General features: G+C 60.6%; 1 protein-coding gene across 3 annotated transcripts; it reads right to left on the bottom strand.

Annotated features, from left to right (window-relative positions):
• Positions 1 to 972: 972 nt before the first annotated feature.
• TTC38 (tetratricopeptide repeat domain 38) lies at positions 973 to 21,802 on the bottom strand. Of its 3 annotated transcripts, none has more exons than XM_053919732.2 (15): positions 21,624 to 21,802; positions 20,634 to 20,711; positions 18,121 to 18,202; positions 16,733 to 16,904; positions 14,984 to 15,157; positions 12,515 to 12,590; positions 10,439 to 10,558; positions 9,615 to 9,674; positions 9,011 to 9,049; positions 8,039 to 8,120; positions 5,947 to 6,112; positions 4,962 to 5,012; positions 4,714 to 4,873; positions 4,437 to 4,510; positions 973 to 2,299 (listed from the first exon to the last, which is right to left on the bottom strand). In XM_053919732.2, the coding sequence occupies exons 1-15, from the start codon at positions 21,654 to 21,656 to the stop codon at positions 2,206 to 2,208; spliced, it is 1,461 nt and encodes a 486-aa protein (XP_053775707.1). In that variant the 5' UTR covers positions 21,657 to 21,802; the 3' UTR covers positions 973 to 2,205. The 3 variants fall into 3 exon arrangements, with proteins under 3 accessions (XP_053775707.1, XP_053775709.1, XP_053775708.1); XM_053919734.1 differs by lacking the exon at positions 21,624 to 21,802 and adding an exon at positions 21,166 to 21,559; XM_053919733.2 differs by lacking the exon at positions 4,962 to 5,012 and having other exon boundaries at positions 21,624 to 21,798.
• Positions 21,803 to 23,303: the final 1,501 nt, after the last annotated feature.

Below are 23,303 nucleotides of genomic sequence, written 5' to 3'. Positions count from 1 at the left end.
GGGTGGGATCATCACCCAGCCACCGCTCTGGGGTCCTGCTCACCCTCAGGCATGCCAGCCCAGGAGCTCCAGGCTTCCCTCCACCTGCTGCAGGCAGCAGCTGGCTTGGGACTGCTGGGTCTCATCTATGGTCCCACGGCCAGCCTTGCCTGCTCGTGACCACAGGGCAGCTGTGTGTGGCTGCAGCATAGAGGGTCTTTGACTTGGGGGATCTTGGCCCAGGTGTCGGATCCCCACTTCCCTGCTGGGGGTGAGGGTCCCCAACACCCATTCCTGATGCCCCTCTTCCTGCATCCAGTCAGCATAGTGGGTGCTCAGCGAACGGCACCAGTTGTCCATGACTTGCTGCTGCAGACTCTAAACTCCATCTTCCCTCCAGCCTCCTCTGAAGCCTCTTCCTCTCTTTTGTGATCGGCCTCTCACTGTAGACTCTTCTTCCTTCCCCCAGTAGGGTTCTGCTTCATTCCCTTAGGCATTCACTAATGAGTTCGATCAACAGGCCACACACTGGTGACACTGGTCTCGACCGGAGAAGGTGACAACCAGGGAGGAAGGTGCAGTAACCAGCGCAGGTGCCCAGGGCTGTGGAGGCGCCCTCACCGGCCTGCAGCGGGGGATGGAGGGCTCTCCAGAGGACGGACCAGGGTTCCTGCTTCCCTGGCCAAGTTGTGTCTTGCTTGGAGCCAGGAGAGGGGAGGGCAGACAGGTGCGTGTGTGAGCAGGCTGTCCAGGGCAACGGCGGGGGGACAGCACAGGATAAAGGACAGGCTCCCCCCTAAGGATGAGTCCCTAGTTCCCGGGGAGGGACTGCACCTCTCTCGAAATCCTAATGTAATTACCCATTTTCTTGACTCCACGCCCCAATCCGCCATAACCCAAGTTCAAGGACAAGCCTGTCTCTCCAGGGCACAGCCCAGACCTGGCCCCTGGGAGACGCTCAAAGGGGCCTGCCCAGAAACAGCTAGTCAAATAAACCAATTAACTGTTTTATTTGTTACTGATTCGAGAGAAAGAGATACATCGATTTGTTGTTCCACTTATGCATTCATTGGTTGATTTGTGCACGTTTCGTGGCCGGGGACCGAACCTTGGCGTATCAGGACCACACTCGAACCACCTGAGCTCCCTGGCCGGGGTGCTAAATTACTTTAATCCCAGGAATTTGCTGATCCATTCGGAGGCCTCTGCTGCATCCCAGGAGCCCTACCTGACTTCAGTCTGCACCTACAGAGCCTGAGAGCCCTCCCTGGGCTGGGGTTTCCAGCTTCACGGAGCACAACTGAGTCAGCACGTGAAACCGAAACCCATGGCTCGCTCCGGAGGGACGTGGGTCAGGTTCGGGGCTGTGGCAGGAGCCGAGAGAGCGCTTACAGAGCTGGCTCTGGTCTTGCTGGAGCCACACATCACAGCGCTTTGGTTTCTGCCACAACAGGACAAACTGAGCTCAACCCTCACACCCGGGAAAGTACGCCTGCTCAGTGCCCTGCGTCAGTGTGACTGAAGTCACAGTTGACAAAGGAAACCAAGTACTGAGGCCCCTTCCCGATGTGCAGTTTCGAATAAAGAGAAAACGAGCCCCAATCGCTGTCACCCAAGGCCCTGTGAGCTCGCAGACTGTCTCCAGAGGCAGCGCAGGGCGCCCGCGGACCTGTGCTTCTGTGAGGGGCCCACGGGTGCAGCAGCCGGGCTGAGGCCACAGGCTGAGACGAGGTCCCCCTCTCAGGGAGGACGGGGGCCTGCGGCGAGTCTCAGCAGTGACCTGGGCAAGGCACTGCCCGCTGTGGGTTCCCTTACCCCCAAGTGGACAATAGAACCCAGGACATGAAGCCAATGAGGGTTCTCCCCAAAGGCAGCCTGGAGTGGGGGTTGCCCCTCAGGACTGTGGAGACCCTCCCCCAGCTGAGCTGCCCCCACCCCACCCTTGCTTCCAACCCTTGAACAACCAGGAGGTGCTAGGGTCCCCGGGGAAGATGCGGTATACAGGGCCAGTGGGGAGAGCAGCACCCACATCGGGTCCGACCACGGAAAACTGCCCCTGGGCCCTTAGCAAGAGTTAGAGAAGATCCTGAATCACATGTACATAGATTTGCACCCCCTTCCTGGATTGCTTTCTGTTTAAGACTGCAGGTCACCCTTAGCAGGCTTGTCTCCTGAGCCTCGGGAGCCAGGGGGCAGCGGACCTGCCGGAGGGGCAGCAGGCCCCGCTCACTGCAGGAGGTGGGCAGCCGCCGCCTTGCGAATGAGCCGCGCAGTCAGGGGCGAGTTGGGCTTCAGCGCATCCCGCTCCATCAGAAGGCTCCTGCAGAGACAGATTGAGCGGGGGGGGGGGGGGGGGGAGGCTGTGCTGAACCTCCTGGAAGGGTGTGGGGCCCGAGGGTCCCCTCAGCCCTGAGGCAGGGCGCAGCAGTGAGGGCCAGGGCTGGGGTGGTCAGAGATTGAGAAGCTCCCTCTCCCAGGTGGCTGGAGATGGGACGGCCTCACAGCAGAGGGGACAGGCTGGGCAGAGGCCAGAGGCAGGAGGCCTTGCCTCCAGAGGGGACCGGAGAAAAAGGGGGGGAGGCATGAGGATGAGAGCCCAGTGTCCTCACACCGGTGCCGGAGGGTAACGGGGACATCAGTGTTTGGGGGGCAGTTTTACAATGTCCCCAGGATGCCTCCAGGGACCTGAATTCCAGGGTGAGCACATCACTTTGGCCTCCGCTGCTCAGGAGCTTGGGGACGAGAGTGTTGGGCTGGGGGAGCCGTGCCTGAGACTGTTCCAGGAACAGTGAGTGGCAGACGAGAAGGTGAGAGAACCCCCACGTTTAAAGAAACTGCTGGCACCACCAAGGGAGAAGACTCGAAACAACGGACAACCTGGTTCTGCGGTGACATTGGCAGTGCGGTTGAGGGGCCGGGCCTGGCACTCGGTGACATTGGCAGTGGGGTTGAGGGGCCGGGCCTGGCACTCGGTGACATTGGCAGTGGGGTTGAGGGGCCGGGCCTGGCACTCGGTGACATTGGCAGTGGGGTTGAGGGGCCGGGCCTGGCACTCGGTGACATTGGCAGTGGGGTTGAGGGGCCGGGCCTGGCACTCAGGGAAGGGACATGGCGGGGGGGGGCGGCTCTGAGCTGAGCTGGTGGCCCCACAGGTAGGTGTCCTTGGACGGGGTGCCCTTGTCACTCTGATGGCAGCAGGCTGCCCCTCCACGCAGCAGCAGTCCCCCAGCAAGGGCCCAATGCCCCCCTCTCTGTCCTACGGGGCCCTGCCATCCCTGCCCAGCTGCCACCAGAGGCACCAACTCTCACTATGGCCAGGGCCTGGAGCTGCTAGAGAACCAAGGGGGGGCTTTCGCATATGGCCACAGAAGGGTGAGGGGTGTGGGCAGGTGTCCAAGACGCTCCAGAGTTCAACCAGCCCCTGTGTGTGCGCACCTGTGTCATCGGTGCTGACAGCACCTGCAGCACTCGACCCGGAAGGCTGTCGGGCCGCAATGAGCCTGGGCTGAGACCCTGGAGCTCGGCCCCGCCCTCAAGCCCAGCCAAGGGCCTCCTGGGCCCCACAGGGCCATCCCAGGCTGTCTCCCTACAGCCTGACCCACTGGGCACCCTTCCACTCCTCTCCTTCACCTTTCCCTTGGTGTCCCGGCAGTGCACGGGGCCCCGGGCAAGGAGAGGCTCACATCTCACCCCGGGAGCACGCGGGCTGGTACAGGAGGCGACAAGGAGCTCAGCTGCCATGCGCAGGGCACGGTGAGCTGGGGTGTGAGCAGCAGCCGAGGGTGCTCTCCACGCGCCCGTCTTCTAGCCCCACCCTCCAGCCCCCGTCCTGACCAGACCGCCCGGCCTGGCCAAACTCCTGGATTTCAAGCCTCCCTCGGCTGTCGCTCCATGGGCCACCCTTCCTCCGACTCCCGCCCGCTCAGCGCCCCGTCACTGCCTCTCAGAGCCATGCCCCTGTCCTCCTCCCAGTCTGAAGTGCATCTGAGTGACTGACTGCTTGGGGCCAGTCCCCACGTCAGAGGTAAGCTCTGGGCAGCCAGGGCCTGCGCCTGCCCGCCCACCGCCCCAGCCGGGCCCCAGCACAGTCGGGCGGGAGAATGTGACCTGGGGACCGAAGGGCTAGTAGGTGGCAGCCAGGTGAAAGGGGAGCAGGTAGCCCAGGCGGAGGGCTCGGCACGTGCAAAGGCCCGGGGGCCTGGACAAGCAGGGCATGTATGGGTCCCCGACGCTCAGCATGGGCAGACTGGGGAGGGGGCTGGGGTGGCTTGTCCCCTTCGGTCAGGTTAACCATGGTAACGAGGGGGACCTAGCACCCCTGTAGCCTGTGTCTCCATAACTTCAGACCAAGGGAGGTGGGGACTGCTCACCACCCACGGAGAGACCCCAGAGTGAGACAGGTAGCTCTGACCGGAAACCCCCCCAAGCCCCGCCCGGAGGTGTGGGTGGGGACTCACCGGGCCACGTTCCTGTGGGCGCCAGAGCTGCACTTCAAGGCCGCGTGGATCAGAAGCTGGTTGAAGACGTCTCTCTGGAGGGTCATCCGGGCAGGTTAGGCTCCCGAGACGTGGGATGAGGGATGGGACCACCCCCTGCCACCCCCCAGTGCAGGCCGCCTGTTCTCGGGGACAACATGGCTGGGGGTATGAAGATAGGGACACCGCACTCTGTGGGCACAGCACCTCGGGGAGATGGGGCCCCAGTGGCTGGCGCGGGTCGAGGCTGGCGGCTCACCTGGGCATTGCTGCCTCCGATCTGGACGATGCGGTAGCGGATGGGCAGAAGCAGCTCCACCACACGGTCGGGGTTCCCGTTCTCAGCCTCCACCAGGGCCTGGCACAGGGGCAGCCCCACGTCGCGGGCCAGGAGGTGCTGGCAGTTCTCCCCGGGGGACCTACCAGCCCAAGAAGGCGCCTCAGCAGCCTGTGCCATCGAAGCACACCCACCTCCCGCTTGCCCGGCTGGGGTCCCTGGCACTGTGCCTGACACACGGTAGGGGCTTTGATGGGGTGAGCTGATGGAGGAGAAGCAACCTGGAGGGAGAGAACAGGGCTGTGACCTCAGTTCTACGGGGCCGAGCTCCAGCGTGCTGGCGGCCTGGCCTCGGGCCTCGGTTTGCCCATCCGTAAAGCAGCAGGAGCCTGCTGAGCCCGCGGCCGTCAGAGGGTCAGCAGGCGGCGCCGGCAAAGGCCGGGCACCCATACTGGGAGTGGGCAGCATGGAAGCCCGTGTCTCCCGTGGGCCCGCGCCTGCTCCGAGCCCCTCTTGCAAGCAAGAATCAAACCCTCGGTGAGCCTGAGGCCCCTCAGGCCTTCCCTGTGGTGAAGTCACAGCGCCCCAACAGCAGACATCTCGCGGAGGAGAGGGCCACGCTGCTGCAGTGGTGACCCCTCCAGCCGTGACAGTGGTCACCCTCCACCAGGCCACAGGACAAACCATGGGGCTGTAGCCCCCAGGGGGGAGATGAAGGGTGGCTGCATCTCGAAGCCTGTGCTTTGGGGGACCTGCCTCCCCAGACTCCCTCCAGCTGCTGCTGTGACGGGTGAGGGCCCCCACCACTGCCGACGAGGCGGGTCGCTGTCCAACCAGCCTGCCTCAGCAGGCCCTGTCCCCGCTTTGCACGTGAGGAAGCGGGGGCTCGGAGCAGGTAAGTGCTTGTCCCAGACCCGAGATCTCGTCAGCAGCAGGTCTCTCTGGTTCTGGGGCCCCGCCGTGTCCCCTGTGGGAGGCCGCCCGTGGGACGTGAAGGCTCTCATACCACCCTGGGGATGGAGAGGCACCTCTGTGGCTGGGGGACAGAGTGTGCCTTGCAGGGCACACTCACGCAGGGCACACTGGAGCACGCCTGTGGGCACACATCTGGGCGCGTCCCTCCACGGGCATCCCCAAGGCTGTGCTCGCCCATGGGGCCCCATCCCCCGCCTCCCCAGCAGCAGGGGCTTCCAGAACCCAGGCCCCTCGGCATACTCGCTGACATCCTGCAGGGTGGTCAGCAGCTCCTGAGTGGTCTGGGTGTCCCGAGCACCCAGCGATGCCATCAGAAAGTGAGCATCATTGAACAGCAGGATGTGGTCATGGCTGTGCTTCCGGGTCACGGGCAGGACAGCTTGCCACCGCTTGCCCACAGACACCCCTAAGGACGCGGGAGGAAACCCACGGGCATGGTGTGAGGCCCCCGTGTGCCTCTTGCACCCGCACAGCGAGGAGCCCCTCCCAACCCTGTTCTGGGAGCGGAGGGCAGGCCCAGGAGCAGGGCTGGCCAGCCGTGGCAGGCCTCGTGCTGAGGACTTCAGGCCCAGTTTATGTTGCCTTTGTTCAATTGTAAAAGCAACAGATGCATAAGGTAGAAAGCTAACTCCAAAAACTATTGCAGGACCTTGGCTGGTGTGGCTCAGTGGATTGAGCACCACACTGCGAACCAAAGGGTCCCTGGTTCGATTCCCAGTCAGGGCACATACTGGGGGCGTGAGAGGCAACCAGGGGTGTATCTCTCCTGCACTGATGTTTCTCTCCCTCTCCTTCTCCCCCACTTCCTGTCTCTCTAACATACATAAATAAATAATCTTAAAAAAAAACTATTGGAGGGTATTAAATAGTCTCTGGCCCTTTTAACAAATCCCAAAACCACTTTTTCACTTCTTCCCATGTCAAGTGCTAGTACAACCCCTGACACATTTGGGTGCTCAAAAACCCTGCTGAACATTAGCCTCCTTCGAAGGTGTCTGCATTTCTCAACTCTCGACAGTCCCTACTTCTGGCCCACTCCCCTCCCACCTCCCGTCCTCCCAGCTGACGGAAGCTGACGGATTCTTGACTTCTCCCGTGGGCCCCTCCAAAATACCAAGCGTTGCCCTTGACCTCCCTTTCTCAGCTGGCCAACAATGGATATGACTCCTGAGTCTCCATGCTGCACAGGGAGGGGGCGAGTGGCCTGTCCCCCTCCACCTGCCCCTGGTGCTCCTGCTGCACCTGCAGCCTCCGACTTGTCCTCACTCTGCTCCTGATGGCTCTGGACGGTTCTGGCGGGACCTGGGAGGCAGGGCCCCCACCAGTCCCTGCGTCAGTGTCCCAGCCTTGCCCCTAGACATCCAGGAACCAGCGGCCTCCTCACGGATCCCCAAGCTTCTGCCCTGCTCCCCAGGTCTCCGCAAGGACCTCCTGGCCTCCTCAACATGCCCCCAGCCTCCGCCTGCCCCGCCTCAGCCCCATGGCCCTGAGGACCTTTCTCAGAGGCAGACCAGAGCCTGTCCTTCCCTGCTCCAGCAGGCTCCTCCAAGACCTGGAGACAAGCTGGCCCTCTCACCCTGCCCATCCGGTGGCCTCCCCTGCTCCATCTGACCACACTGCTCCTACCCTCCGGTCACACATCCCCATGACAGGCTGCAGGCTTCTGTGTCCTGGGGGCTTTGGACAGGCTGCTCTCTGCGTGTAACAGCCTTTCCCATCTCCACCTGGCAAAGCCTTGCACACCCTCCCACGGTTCACACTTCACCTCCACCGGGAAGCCTTCCAGGAGCCCTTGTGAACCCACCGCCCTGCCCTGGTCTCACTCCCACATTGCCCTGTCGGCCCAGGGCCTGGCATGGGTCTAAGTTTGGCTCCACTGGGCCTGGGAGGGAGAAGAGATCCATCTGGCACCCCAGCAGTTGGCTGGAAGCCCCCCTCCATTGCCCCCAGAGCTGGGGGCGGGCTCGTCCAGGCGACCTGCAGAGCAGTGAGTACGTTGAGTAAACGCTCTGAAATCCCAGGGAGTTGAGAAATGTCCACCTCCCTTGTTCTAGAAAAGGAGGCAGCACCCTGAGGCAGGCGGCCCGGTGCCAGCCTGAGCCCAAGGCCTGCACATGGGGGTGGTGGGAACTGGAACACAGGGCAGCGGTGGCCTGGTCCCACGGGCTCGGGTGGCTGGGGGAGGCGGCCACAGCCTTAGCGAGGTATGCGTCCCAAGGCCTGCCACTGGACTGGAAGGCCTGGCTAGCTCACGAGCGCCTGTGCGGCCCGGTCCCCTTATCACGTGGGAGGGACGGGAGAGGCGCCAATGGGAGAGCAGAGATCTGGCCACCTTCCATCTGCAGCCGGTACAGCATGGAGCAGGTGTCCACCACGTCCAGCATGGTGCCACTGGCCTGCAAGCTGGGGAGGATCTGGAACACAAGGTGGGCGGGGCCTCAGCACACCCAGGTCACCACCCACCATGGTGCCCCCACCCTCCACCAAGGCTCAGGGCCCTCCAGGTGCAGGCCTGAAGAGAGAGCTCCCCTGGGCAGCCTGCGCGGCCACCTGCCACCCCCAGCCCCGGGCCACCCTTGCCACAGACGCAGCTCTCCCGTCCATGGTTCTAGGCCGCTGGGCTCTACACCTCACAGCACCTGGCTCAGTTCTCACCACAAAGCCCTGACAACTCAAAAGGATGACTTCGAGAAGACGTTACCGAGTGTTCTCCCGGGTGTTTAGACATTTCTCCGAGCCCAGGCCTCTACCATTAAGCCCCTACTGGGGTACCTGGGCGCTGTGAGGAAGGGTTTTTTCCCTCATAAAAGCATATCTAGGGGCTGGGGGAGGGGAGGGGGAAGCTAGTGTTTAGTGGGCACAGAGCTTAGCTGGGGAGAGAAACGTTCTGGAGGCTGGGGGGGGGGGCGGGTCAGATGCACACCAACGCAGATGGACTCAGTGCCACCCAACTGGACGCCTAAAGATGGCTACAAGGGCAGGTTTTATGTGCTGTACACTTTCTGCAGTAAAACATTCCGACGGGAAGATGGAGGGTCTCCAGAAAATGACTGGGATTTCAGGGATGGCCAACTGAGATGTGCGGTTCCACCAACGCCCACCGGGGGGCGCACAGCTCCCCGTCTGCATCCCACCCTGGCCACAGCCCTGCATCTGGCGGAAATTCGCGCCCCGCCTCGCACAGGATGCGGGTTCCTGCTCCAGCTACTGTTTCTGGCCCGGACAGCGGGGATAGGCTCAAAGGTCTAGAGACTAAACGTCAAACTGCTGCGATAACCCGACGTGTGTGCAAACATGGACTTACGTGGTCATCGTAAATGGTCAGCGCGGCCTCGTATTCGCCCTGGAAAAGCGAAGGTCCCGTGGTTAATGTTGGGAGCGGGCGAGACGTGATACGGAGAAATGAACGAGCACGCCGCTGCCCCCGCACGTTACAGAGGGGTGGGCATGCTGGTGCCGACCTCGGGCTGGGGCCGTGGGAGCCACGTCTGCCCCAGCTTTGCTTCCCATCCCAGAGACAGCGGTTTGAGCCTGAGGAGCTATTTGAGCCCTGACCCGGGTGGCTCAGGGGGCTGGCTGTCCTCCTGCGAAGCAAGGGGTCACCAGTTCGATTCCTGGTTGGGGCACAGGCCTGGGTTGTGGGTTCCGCCCTGGTTGAGGCATGCACCAGAGGCAGCCACACATCCATGCTTCTCTCCCTCTCTTCCTCCCTCCCTCCCCCTCTCTAAAAATAAGGAAGTAAAACCTTTTTAAAAAGCTACTTGAAAACCTGACGGCTCTCCTGCATCGGGACCCCATTGAACGTGTGAACACAAAATGTGACCCCAAGGGATACGACGGACCTCGAAGGGGAGAAAAGCCTTTCTTCCCTGGACATGGAGACAGGACGAGACAGCCAGTCACCTTACCTTTTCAATCAGGTATAAAGCCCAGTGCCAGTAATTATGACAAGCAAGCATGTCAGAGTCCTGGGGGAAGAAGGGCGGGTGGTCAGAGAAAAATCTGACAGCCTCCGGGAGGAAAGGAACAGGTGCGTTTTTTCTCAGAACCCCACACCTTTGAGTGTGGGGAACATGTCCTGGGCCCCCGTGTCACCTCCTGCAGCGCTGAGGGATGGTGAGAATACACCTGAACTCACTGAGGAAACTGAGGCTGGGAGGCCGGCCGCTTGTCAGCCCCAGAGCTAGGGAGCCGCAGAGCCAGGGCCCATGCAGAGGCTGCTCGGCAGCTCAGGCCTCGCCTGCCTTGTGTGTGGCGTGGGGAAAATGAATACGAAACCCATCCCCAGCTGCTGAGGCCCACTGTGGGTCCAATCAGCACAGGGCACCCCGATAAAGCCAGCACAGAGAAGGGAGGTAGACCACCTCTGCACAGGTGGTTGGGCCGCATGCCAGATGCAAGCGTGGGGATGGCAGGTGCACGGAGAGGAGGGAGGCCACCATGTGGGGGACGCCAGGAGGGGTGCAGGAAGGCCCCACATCCCTGTCCACAGGTGCCCTGATCCCAGCAGGCCCGCCATCACCTTGTCTCTCAGCTGCCCCGAGCACTCCCTACACCCACTTTGGGGGCTGTGCTGAGCTGTGGGAACACTGTGGCTGCACAGAAACACCTCCCCAAACACGGGTTCCCTGCCACTAAGCTGCTCCCTGCAACAGCTGTCGGAACGCCTTCACTTGACGCGAGGGGACAGACGGGGTGTCCCAGGCGGGTGACCCAGCGGCCGGACTCGCACCTTCCAGTGGGCTTCTGAGTGCTGCATGAAGTCTAGCCCCTCCCTGACCTCCGCTCTCATCTCGTGGACGTGGGCAATGGTGTGCACTGACCAGGCATCCGCCGGGTTCACAGACAACGCCTGGTAGGGGCCGGAGGAGGGAAAGAGTCCAGAGCACAAGGGTTAGTCAGGCTGCCGGGCGACCGGGCGTCCCCGAGTCATGCGCAAGGGGCCCAAGCCAGGTACTGGGGTGGGCAAGCGTGGGGTCTGGCTCGGCCTCAGAGACCAGCCATGCCAACCATCCGTAGGGTCTGCCAGAGAGGCTGCCCATTCCACAGAGGCGGCTGCGTGACCTGCCCAGGACCACGCAGTGGGGCCTGCACACAGCCCGCTGAATGCAGCTGAGTCACCCGTCTGCCTCTGGGGCACTGCACAGACTCCCAAGGGCCCCAGGGGCTTCCAGCAGCCCCTTCCCACCCACACACGTGGGGCGACCACACGCGTGACTTTCTGGGCTGTTCTGACCTTATTACTGTTAATAAAAATAGCTGCTCGGGTGACTGCCAAGCTTGACCGTGGCCAGCCAGGCTGGCAGCACACGAGGTCACCATTTTAACCACATAGAGGCCTCGTTCTTTACGTGCGTGTTCCGCTCACACTGACAGAGTGCCTGGTGCTGCCAGACATGGAGCACTGCACGGAAGCTCCCAGGGGTCCCCCACACAGTCCCAGGTCCCCTGCACCAGGTCTCGGCCCCGCAGCCCTGCTGTCCCAGACCCCATGCCTTTCCCACAGCAGCACCGGGAGGCCGGCACCTGCTGCAGGGGTCGACGCTGACTAGTCATCCCCAGCAAGCCCTGCCACCCTGCTGCCCTGCTTCTGCCCCCTGCTTGCATGGGCCCTGCCTGGTCCACTCAGGGACGCTGTAAGAAAGAACGCGTCTGTAGGGACGATGGCACCCTGGGGCACAGCCCCGAAGGACCAGGACGCTTCGGGAGACCACAGAGGCACAGTTGAGCAGGGCCCTGTGAAAGGGGCCTCTAAGCTGCGGTCTCACAAAACAGAGATTCCCGGCATCGGCCCCTGCCCCTGCTGAGGTCAATGCCCTGCCCCCTGCTGAGATCAATTCACCCCACTTCCCTGCCAGAGGCTCCCCGGGGCCAAGCCCAAAGTCCTTCTGCTGCCTCCGGCCTTTGCTCCCAGGGCCCGCCCCACCCACCTCCACCCTAAGCCTCAGCCTGTCCAGAGGCTCCTTTCTGTCCTGTGAGCCTACACCCTGGGGCCCGGCTCCAAGACGCATGGCCCCGGGGCCACCACCCGAGGCCTCTCCAGACTCCCGCCCACTCTCCTGGACCGTGGTGGTCACTGTCACCACCTGGCCTGGCCTGGTGTTCGCCGGTGCTGTGCTGGTGTTGGGGTTGGACAGCAGGTGCCTTCAGGGGGGACGCAGCAGAAAGAGGGGGCTTGAAGGGAGCAGACAGGGTGCCCCATTCCTCCACTGCCTGCACCTTAGGGCCACTGTATGGCTTCTCAGACCACCCTGCCAGCCTTCAGGTGCCCAGATGGACGCCGCAGCATGGGGAGGCCCAGCTGCCATAGTCCCCGGGGGACCTTTCTTAGCTGACCTCCACCCCCAGGCCATGGAGCTAGAGCCCAGGGCCCACCAGAAGCAGCCTCCGTTTGCCCCCGTGGCTCAAGGACCTGAAGCCTGGTGACGTGAGTGACACTCGGAAATGCGGGTTCCCCCCACCTACAAAGTTCCGGCTCCGAAAGCGCAACATGGGCTCTGGGGACAGACAGGGCCAGGGTGCCCAGGGCCGCCTGCCATGCAGCCAGAGCGAGAGGGGCCACACCTCCCCGGAGGCGTCCGCCTTCTCCGCCTCGGCAGGAAATCCACACTGCATGGCACCGGGGACCACGGCAGGAGCAGGGGGCGGGGGCCGCTGCTCTGTCACCTCGCGCCCTTCCTCCCGCATCTCCCAGGAAACGGGCCCAGAGCGGGCAACCTGGCTGGGGTCACCCCCGAGGGGCGGTTGTCCTTCCCGGGGCCCACCTGTCGCCCCCCTGAGGCCGGCATCTTGGGAAGGGCCCACCCACCTCCTTGGCGAGCTTCTCCGCCTGATCGTAGAAGTTGGTTTCCATCAATCCAAAGGAATATATGCCTTTCACGTAGCTAAGGACAGAACAGAAACCTTTTTTAAGAAGTGGACTGGGACCATTCAACCCTCAACATGACCCGTACAGGCAGGACGTGTCCTAATGTGGAATCGGGGTGCTTGCAGATGTGGTCAAGTTAAGATGAGGCACACTGGGGCAGGGTGGGACCTAAACCCGACAGCTGGCGTCCTTACACCAAGAGACAGGAGAGGGAAATTTGGACCCAGAGACAGACACACACAGGACCAGGCAGCCAGCCATGTGAGGACAGGGGCAGGGCTGGAGGAAGGGCCCTCCCCTAGGTCCTTCAGCAGGGGCGTGGTCCCACCCACACCCTGACCTCAGACTTGGGGCCTGGGACGGTGAGAGAAGACACTCCTGTTGTTAGAGGGCACGCAGTCTGCGGCACTGTGTTAAGGCGGCACCAGGAGACTGATACGCATGCCAGCTGGGCGCCCACCTTGTGCCAGGCACCACGCCAAGCACCATGTTTCCCAGCCATTCGGTGCTTCTGGCTGGTGAGGTGCAGTGCGGCCTTCACCGGCTGCTCGACCGTTCCCAAACCCGAGCCCAGACCCGCCTCCACAGCCGACCCTCTGCAATGCCCATCCACCTGCTGAGACGTCAACGTCCCCACTGGGGCTGACCATGGACTCTTCCTTCCTGTCTGCTTGGTGATGCCCCCCGCCCCAGGGGAACAGCCCAGAGACACCACCCGGGAAGCCGTGGCGACCATGGGCTGTTGGTGGCTTCTCTGCGCACAGCTTCCTCCCAGACCCCAGTTCCTGCAGGCCAGGACCCTATCTGTCCGACTCACTCTTGGCCCCGGCCAGTGGAGGATGGGCTTGAAGCCTGCCACAGGCCAGAGGCACGCTTCCACGTCTCACCTGTGTCCACTGTCACCTGAGCCCCCACGGCACCCACATGGAGAGAGGAGCTCTTTCCGGGGCCTCTGGGATGACATGAAAGCAATGCAGGACACTGGCCTTGGTGTCTGAGACTCGGACGAGATCTTCAGCGCCGCGGACAGAGAGACACGAACCCCAGCGTTTACTGTTTGTGGACACGATGGCCCAGGGAGCTGGTCCCCGGACTTTGCTTTTGAAGATTTACTGAGCTCCTACCGGGGTCATTTCACCGCTCACAGCTGAGCATGTACGGGATGCGCAGGAGAGGCTGGGTCACCCTGGCTGGTGCCCAGTTATCCGGTGAGACACTGGACGTTGCCGTGAAGGTAGTTTCCAGATGGGATTAACACTTAAATCAGCGGACTTTGAGTAAAGCAGATGGCCCTCCACAGTGTGGGTGGGCCGCGTCCAATCAGCGGAAGGCTTGAGAGAAAAGACAGCCCTGCTGCAGGAGGGAGGAGCTCCGTCTCCAGACGGTGGTGACACAGAGACTCTACCAACTTTCCAGGCTCCCCAGATAGCCTGGGCCACCGCCTCCAAATAAGCCTCTCTACCCTACACAGAGGGCGCCGCTGACCTTTGCCTGCACCTGTAAACAACGTAACAACAGGTGTACCTGTCACGTCGGTTCCATTTCTTGGGAGAACCCTCGCTGACTCAGCCCTTCAACCTAGCCGTCTGCTCGACCATCGCAACAACCCCACGACTAAGCAGCAGTGGAGGAGACCCGTGCGGTGGCCACTCGGGCTGTTCACAGCCCCTCTCCCCGGAGCACCCGGCGCCGCTGCCCTTCCTGGCCTCCTGCGGGTGGGCGGCCGGCTCTGGCCAACGACCTGGGAGATGCTCCCCTTCTCTCTGAGCGTTTACGTTACGCACCGCTGTGGGTGCCCCGGGAGAGCTCTCCTTCCCTCTCAGCAACTGGCGCGTCTGGACTGCAGCTGCATCACCGGCCAGGACGCCGGAGGGAGACAGCGGCATGGGCACAGAGCTGTCGGGTGGTGGGCACGTGGCGCGCACGAGCAGCAAACGTCGGCTGCAGCGAGCCCTGGAGAATCGGGTCTACAGCATGTTCGTTCCTGCAGCAAAAACCTGCCTGTGCTGACACAGTGGTCCTACCTCGTGGCCACGATGGCAAGAAGATCACGCCCTGGCTGGTGTGGCTCAATGGATTGAGTGTTGGCCTGAGAAGCAAAGGGTCGCTAGTTCGATTCCCAGTCAGGGCACATGCCTGGGGTGCGGGTCAGGTCCCCAGTAGGGGACGTGCAAGAAGCAACCACACATTGATGTTTCTCTCTCTCCCTTCCCCCATCTCTAAAAATAAATAAATAAAATCTTTTAAAAAAGATCAAACAAAGAAAACAAAGGCTTTTCACGCTAAAGAACTAGGAGGAGAGCCACCACCGGCGCCCCCTTCGGGGCAGGCAAGGAGCACGGCTGCGTTTTCAGGGCAGAGGAGAGAGACTGAGATACAGAACAGGTGTGATTTCCGGCAGGCACACACCTGCTGAGGGGGACATCAGGCGTCCAGAAGGGGTAAATTCGGGCCACCGAGTCTCGCATCTGCTCCTGGTAGCCCAGGTAGAAGTAGGCATCGTGGGAAAACTTGAGAGCCAGCATGTCCGTCGGGTGGTCCCGCAGAATCTGCTCCCACACCTCACAGGCTCTGGGGAAGTTCCTGGAAGAAGAGAGGGGTTCTCAGCAAGTGTGAACACGAGGTCACACACACGGGGAGGCAAGAAGGCGTCGTTTCTGGCCGGCTGCCCGGTCCGCCCCGACCCAGTTTTAAAAATACACCCATAAACGGCAGGTCCTCGAATGAGGTGGTTCTGTTCATGGGTTCTATCACGATGAGACGCTGCGGGAACTTAGCTCACTTCTATCGAGTGGCCTGTGGTGAAGTTGGTTTCATTTTGTGTTGTTTTGATTAAAGCTGCGGAACGTGTCACTGGCAGGCGGTGAGGACTTAACTGTATATATGTATAAAAGTGCCCGTGTCAGGTTCTGCCTCATTAGGTCGATAAACCGATGGGAAATTGTGCTCTTGAACTCAAACAAACAAAAAAAACCGGTTCAACAAGCTGCCAAAGACAATTTCACTGGAGCCCACGGACCAGCAGCAGGAAGTGTTGAGGCCAAACCCGGCCCTGGGCCGGTACCTGGACCGACCCGCTGGGGACACCGGGAGGGCCTCCCTCCACAGCCAGCCTGGTCACTCACTCTGCGGGGCACCTCCCGGCCCAAGCAGGCACGGGAGGACCTGGACACGGGCTCCAGGGTCAGGACGCCCGCACAGGGGCAGCGGCGGGCCCAGCAGAGGCGGGCCCACCCGAAAGGCTGCGAGCATGTGCTCAGTGGGTGGGTTGGAACAAGAAGCATGTGGGTGAGGGTTTTCTCTCACACTTTTACACATTTCTGTAATGTGGTCCTGTTATTTTGGTAAGAAAATAATAACCAATTTATTTAATGAAACAAAGTACCTGTGTTTTGCCGTGTATAATGTGCACCTTTTTGCCTAAATCGTTGAGGGAAAAGTAAGGATGCGCATTATACATGGGTGGTACTAATTCCGTATCTATGTAAAAATGTGTAATTCTTTTATTTATGCATAAGCACTAAAACAGCGGTGTCAGACTCATTTTCACCAGGGGCCACATCAGCCTCATGGTTGCCTTCAAAGGGCCAGATGTAATTTTAGGACTGTATAAATGTAACTACTCCCTAACAGTTAGGCGAGAGCTCGGCGCTGCCGCCGGGTAGAAACAAGGTCTCGGGCCGGATAAAACCAGGTGGAGGGCGGGGTTTGGCCCGCGGGCCTCGTGTTTGCCTCCCGGGCATTAGAAGTGTGACTCTAGAAAGCAATAACAATGTCCGTATGCAAAATAATACCCTGGAATACAATACTCAGTCTAGTTTCTAAATAGAAATAAATAAATAAATAAATATAATTTAAAAATTAAAACAAAAGACGTTTTTCCTGAAAGTTTGGGCCCAAAACGTGGGTGTGCATTATACATGGAAACTTATCACAAACCGCAAAACATGGTAAGTTGCTTCGAGTGCTGTTTCGGGAATCCCTCAGCCAGCTACTCCCTCCGTCAGCAGCCCACTGGGCACAGGGCAGCGGGCTGGACGCACTTTCAACCACACAGGCTCGGGAGGCCGGGCGACAATCACCCCTGCTCTGGGCAGCCTGTGGCATCGCCCAGCCCGGCCTCGGAGCGCCAGCCCCGCACCCAGGGGTGCCCCTCACCCCCTGGCAAAGGCCTCCACCGCAGACACGTGCAGCCGCTCCCGCTGCGTCAGGGGTTGGCTGTTGGAAATCTCCACCATGTTCTTCACGGCCAGGTCCAGCTCTTTGTCCAGCCTCACGGAGCTTCCGGTGCCAATGAGCACGAGGCCAGTAGAGATGGCGTGGCCCATCGCTGGGGAAAGGGTGGGGGACAGCTGGTGACTTGGAGGGCCCTGCCCACCCCCACATTCACGCATGCCAACTGTGAATTGGTGGGTCTCTGCTGCCCTGCCCATGCCAGCGGCAGGCCGGCCCTGCACTGTGCCCCACCAACAGTGCAGAGTCCTGCCTGGGTCCTCGCTGTGCCCGTGGAGGGGCGGCGACTGAAGAGCACCCTGCACCTCCACGGTCTTCAACCCAATGAGGGCACTTGGTGCGTGCCACTGTCTAGGAGCCTGCTCACCGGCAGAACTGGCAGGGCGCCCCACCCTCCACCCCCGCATCCCTCATTGGACAATATTGTCACTACAGCCAGCACGGGGCCTCCAGGGACAACAGTAGACGCTGTCCGGGCGCTGGTCCCCAGGACACAGAAGCCATGTTCCCATTGTGGCCATTCTCAGGCACTGAGAGTTTGGGGGGTGGGAGGTATGCAGGTCCCCAGGTCCCACCTGGGCTTCCAGGGCCCTGCCTTGATGAGGCAGGGTGTGTCCAAGGACAGTCGGAACTCAGCCCTGGGACCTGGGGCCCATCCGTCATGCTGGGACCACCTGAGCCCGGTCCTAGCTCCTTGCTGTCCCTGCTGGCTGAGGTCAGCTTCCTTAGTCCCCATTCTGTGCCCTCTGCCCCGGGAGCCCCCTGGCCACAGAGGAGTGGTAAGTGGGTCTCTGATGCCCTGCCCTCCCCTCCCCAGCCCTCTCCCAGGCCTGGAACCTCCCCCCACACGGGGCCACCTTCCTGGGGGTGTCTCTGTCTGTGCCTGCTGAGCACACGGCCTGCCTCTGATGCCAGCCCCTGTTGCTGGGTCAGCCCACGTGTGCCCCATGCTCGGGGTGCCTCCCTTGTACCCCAAAAGGCTACAGGAGCCACCTCGCGTGTTCCAGGGGCGGGTCCAGCCTGTCTGATCCCGGCTCCCCACTATCAGCCGGGTGCCTCTGGGGAGCTTTCTCACTCTCTCCAAGCCTCGTTCCCATGTGAGGGAGGGAATCACGGTCTCCTCTGCAGGACCGACACTCAATGAGCAGGGAGGTCGGAAAGATGCCCGCTCCAGAGCCCAGCATCTCCGTGGGAGCAGCTGGCATTCCAACCGCAACACTGGCTGGCGTCTTCCCTCCCCGCTCCGTGCCAATGCCAGCCTGCTCCCTGCCACCCGTGACTAGGGCTCCCCGGCCCAGGGGGACGCCACTCACCGAAGGTCGGATCTGCTGCCTTCAGCTTCGACAGGCAGCCCTCAATGCCACCAAGAGTGCTGTCGTTGGTCCACTTCACGTACTGAAATGCAAAAGGTCACACGGAGCTGTCCCTGGGGGGCCCCTCACTCGTGGTCATAAAGGTGCGTATCTAAAGCACGCTGTTTTTCGGTCTCGAACACTGAGTATTTTCTGGGCTCTCAGGAAAACCATAAGTGGGTCGATCCCAGATAAAGCGCAAGGCACATTTTCTCGGGGTGGTGAGGCTGCTTGACAGGCGACCTGCCCCCACATCAGCGTCAGCCCTGCCAGGGGCCTGGACATCAGGCGCCACAGGAAGAGCCTTCCTCCATCTCCGTCACTCCTTTCCAGGAGAACCGCCGTCAACATCCATTTCGGAGAGTCGGGCCACGCCCTGAAGCTCATCTCACCCACCATTTTGACCATTTGGTATATTTGTTTCTAGTCCTTTCTCTTTTTAAATAGAGCCTATTTAAAAAACCCTAAAACGATCATAATGCGTTAGATTCCAGAGCGTGCCCTGTCAGAAGTCCGGCCTACATCTACGCAGAATTAGTGCGTGTGGTTTAAGAAGACGTGCGGCAGCTGGTGCAGACACTCCGGGGACACAGGCCCTGACACAGGATGGCACAGCGGCACTGGGACCCGGATGGAGTGTGTACAGCCGGGGTTGGGGGGGAGCTCTCACCGCAAGGGCGAGCATCATGCCTCAGAACAAATCGACGCTCTTCAGCCGCGGTTTTCACCCGGTGCGCCTCAAGATTTTTTAAAAACATGCATCATGACTATTTAGTCAGGGGCATTGACTTCTTTTCCCTTAGATTGTCAAATATAAAAATGACAACAGCCGTTCTGGCCAGGTGGCTCAGTTGGTTTGGGCGTCATCCCCGTGCACAGAAAGGTTGTGGGTTCGATCCCCAGCCGGGGCATGTGTGGGAGGTAACTGACCGATGTGTCTCTCTCCCTTCCTCTTCTCTAAAAATCAATAAACATATCCTCGAGTGAGAATGAAAAAAACGACAGCCAACACAACAATAGCCGTTTGCTGTGAATGAATCAAAATGGTACCTATTTTTTGGTCAGGTCAGCAGAAAACACGTATGTTTTTGGTGTGCCCCAGAATTGTAGTGGTTATTCTGTGTGCGCCGTGAGATGAAAAAGGTTGAAATTGGCTGCTCTACAGAGGCCAAACGGTGTGGGGAGGACTCGGACAGAGCTCCAGTGCGCACCCTGGAGCTCCTCCGCAAGCTAACCACGTTTCACCAGTGGCCTCTTCCTTTTTTAATTTATTTTTAGAGAGAGGGGAAGGGAGGGGGAGAGGGAGAGAAACATCAGTGGGCGGTTGCCTCTCAAACGCCCTCTACTGGGGGCCTGGCAGTACAACCCAGGCATGTGCCCTGACTGGGAATTGAACCAGTGACCCTTTGGTTTGCACGCTGGAAGTCAATCCACTGAGCCACACCAACCAGGGCACCAGTTGCTTCTTGTATGGCCCTTATGTTTCTAGAAGCTTCCATGGTCCTTAGGCTGTGTGGATGGAGTCAGGAGGCAGCCATCTCACCTCTCCTGATAAAGACCGACTCTAGCTTCCCAACTCACTCCTCTCTAGCTCACTGCATGAGTCAGCTCTCTGGGCCTCAGTTTCCCCGCCTGCCACACAAAGCAGCTGAAACTAACCTGTGAGACCCTCCCAGCTCTAAAACTACAGGCTCCTTCCCGGGGGTTAGAAATGAGAGGCAAGGTCTTTGGCACAGCCTTAGGTGAGGGCAGCAGGCTCCCACACAAGCCTCAGGACAGGATCTCCTGCACTCAGGACCCTACATCTAACCCTCCGCGCAGACCACGCCCCACGGGGCGTGGCCTCTGGCAGGGGCACAGCAGACCAGCCCCAGCCAGGAGCTGCTGCTGCCCGCCCCCCACAAGGGGGACCTCTCAGCCACGCCGGGCGCTGGCAGGGAGGTTTCTAAAGTGCCCCTTTCTTTCCTGTCCTGGGGTCCAGAGCGCACAGATTCCACGGCATTGTTGTGGGGCATTACGCCACTCGAGCCGTCAGTCCCATGCCAGCACCCGTCCAGCACTGGGCGGAACGTTTGGGTCCCCAGGGAGCCCTGCTCTACGCAAACATCCCAGGAGATTTGGGTAGGGATGGGTCAATGGGCTCCTCTGTTTATAAAATCAGGAGTGTTGATAAAGCTGGGAAGCTCTGAACGCGTGAGTCCTGTGCCTGCTCGCGGCCATCCGTCGCAGCTTTATTCCTGAGAGCACAGCAGAGGAAACGCCAACGGCGACGGGCGTTTCAGCAAGTGGTTAGATGGGAATAGGGGCACCCTTGCACGCGGTGTGAGCGCTGTTCATGTCATGGCACGAGAGGATGTAGTAGTGGGATGCGCCCCAAAATTTAACCATGAAAAATTAACTAAAACCACACAGCCATTTCAGAAACCTCACCCTGCACCTTTATGGAGGGGGCCACTTCCCTCGGAGGGCGTTACCTGGGTCAGGGTGGCATCAAACAGTCTGCAGGCCTCGTTGCTTGGGGTGGAGAGCGGGAGACCAGCATCCTTCCACGCCTGCGCAAGGCAAGAAGGAAATCAGGGCCTTATCCCATGCAGCCCTCCAAACATACACACACACCGACCCAACCCCCAGGCACGGAAGGTCTCCAAGTGCAGGCGTGGGTTTCTATACGACCCAGCCTGGGGGTGGAGCGGGCACAGACTCCCGATTTCACAGACGCTGCAGAGCAGGGAGCTGCGCCCTGGGGGGCAGACCCCCAGGCATACCCTCACGACCTCTTAATAGCTGCGTGACCTTGGGCAAGGTCCTCCCTCAGACCCTTGGCCTGCTCCTCTGTGAATGGGGCTCAAGAATGCATGGGGACGGGGCGGGGTGGGGTGGGGTGTGTGAAGTGTCCCAGTGTGGAGCAGACCCTTAGAAAACTCCCTGAGCAGGCGGAGCGGAGGTCTGCAGGGGCCGGACGGGGGTCTGGCGCTGGCGTGCACCGCGGAGGGGGCGGTTCCCCACCTGGCCAGCCAGGTGCAGCTGCCCGCTAATCCCAAAGACAATGCCTCTCAGCGCTCCACCTCCACCGGATCGGACTAGTCCGACCTTCAGGTCTCTCGGTGGGAACTTCTCGAGATCGTCAGGACTGTGCACTGTAACTGCCACCCTCGGCGTCCCGCCGGGGACACTGTCCTGCCGGGGTCACAGACTGGCGATGCCCCTGGACGAGGATATGTCCGCTACTCCCCGTCAGCACGGGGCCACCGCGGCTCCCTCGGAACTCCACCTTCCTGGGCTGTAAAATGGGCCGGGCTCCCTGCCCTGGTGATCCTGAAGGAGACCCGCACTGCCGCCCGGCGTCCCTGCTGTGCCACGCCGGGGTTAAGGGGTCAATACTTTTGGGGGGAGGTCCCCGGGTCTTGCTGGTTCCCATGGTGGGGGGGCCCTGGCGGGAGCCCAGGAACAGCGCCCCGTGGTACCTGGCAGTCGCGCAGCGCTGCGGGGTCGGCCATGGTGCGCCCTGGATGCGGGTCCCGTGAGGCTCCGCGCCCTTCCTGGTGGGGCGGGGTGTGGCGCGCAGGGGCGGGATGGGGTCCCCGTCGGCTGACTGGTCGGCTTGGGACGGACGCACCGCCCAGCCTCACCGGGCAATCCCGGAGGCCGAGGGGGACAGCGCATAGCACAGTGGCGCCGCCTTAGGGCCGCCCAGGGAAGGCGCTGGCGGGGGAGGGGCGGTGTTCTGGGGCGGCCGTGGGACCTCGCTGAGTCTTGGCCCCAAACTCCTCACTACCACCAGGGGCCTCCTCCCTGCTGAAGACACTCTTACGGAGGCGACTATAAAGTCCCTGGGAGGCAGGGGCACCTTGGGACAGCGGTCACTTAAGCTCTTTCTAATTCCACTCGGAAGCCAAGCACGCGCGCACACATATTCGTAGAGGTCATTTTTGGCCAACATCCCAGAGGACTCTGTTACCCACCAGTGCCCGGCCCGTCCTGCTGCTTTCCTGGGTGTGCGCGCAGAGAAAAAGGGAGAGCTCTGCCTTCAACTTCCTACAAGGCCATTCATCCCACTGTGGGGGCTCCATCCCCATGGACTCGTCCAACCCCAGGGAGGTCCCATAGACCCTCTCCTGACCCCGCACCTCACAGGGATTGGGGCTTTCCCACATGACTTGGGGGGGGGCACAAACGTTCAGTGGATAAGCCCCCCCATGCCAGACTTAGAGCAGGCGTCCCACAGGACGCCACTGAGGTCGGACTGCAGTTGCCCTCCAAAGCAGCAGCCCGGACACCCTTCCGTGTCCCGGGACGCCTGCGAACTGGTCTCCATTCTGTCGTTCCTGCCCAGCCGCCACCTGTCTCCCACACAGCAGAACACTGCTTCGGAAATGGAAATCACATCGGCCCCGCTGGAGGTGGAATTCAAATGTGTGGCCGTGGCCCTGACCCTGGCCCACAGACCCTGCACGCTCTGGCATTTGGTGCCTCTCTGCCAACACCTCCTCCCCCTCACTCTCCGCTCCCCTCCCTCCAGCCCTGCTACTGACCTGCTCTCCGGGGCTGGCCTCCATGCCTCTGCACCTCCACTTCCCTCTGCTAGGAATGCTACTCCCAGCTCTCTGTGAGGCTTGTTCCCTCATTTCACGTAGAGAGGCTGGCTCACACGGCACCTCCTCCAAGGGGCCTTCCCTGACTGCCCCATCTCATCCTCAATCCTTATCACTTTGCCTGCCGCATCTTTCTTCACGCCTCTTGTCACACCTGAAACCGCACTTGCCCTGGTGATTTTCGCTGTCTCTCACCCTGCCCCCTTGCAAGGGAAGCTCCAGAAGAACTGGGACTAGAGCTAATGCCTAGAAAAATGCCTGGACCCTAACAGATACTCGAGAAATAAGTGTGGAATAAAGGATGCTAGAAGAATTAACGAGGAACGAAAGAAACACATCAGAGGAGCGAAGAAAACAAATAATAAAGTGGTAGACCTAAAACTAACCGTTTCACTAATTATATTAAATGTTGATGGTTTAAATATTTCAATTAAAAATCAGAGATAGACTGAGTGGACTGAAAAAAAAAAAACCCTCTTAAATATTGCCTAAAAGAAAAAAAAAAAAACCCAGTTCAAATATGAAGACATAAATAAGTTGCAAGTAAGATAA

Source organism: Desmodus rotundus, chromosome 3 (assembly GCF_022682495.2).
Source record: "Desmodus rotundus isolate HL8 chromosome 3, HLdesRot8A.1, whole genome shotgun sequence".
Taxonomy (NCBI): domain Eukaryota; kingdom Metazoa; phylum Chordata; class Mammalia; order Chiroptera; family Phyllostomidae; genus Desmodus; species Desmodus rotundus.
This window is presented reverse-complemented; position numbering and strand designations above follow the sequence as displayed.

What these genes read in the sequence shown, in the direction of transcription:
- TTC38 (XM_053919732.2), bottom strand. Translation starts at nt 21,656, where the DNA reads ATGGCCGACCCCGCAGCGCTGCGCGACTGCCAG. An exon ending in ACCCTGCAGGATGTCAGCGA is followed by an intron (nt 5,013 to 5,946) that starts GTATGCCGAGGG and finishes CTCTCCCTCCAG; the next exon opens with GTTGCTTCTCCTCCATCAGC. An exon ending in AAGCCCCTACCGTGTGTCAG is followed by an intron (nt 4,874 to 4,961) that starts GCACAGTGCCAG and finishes TTGGGCTGGTAG; the next exon opens with GTCCCCCGGGGAGAACTGCC.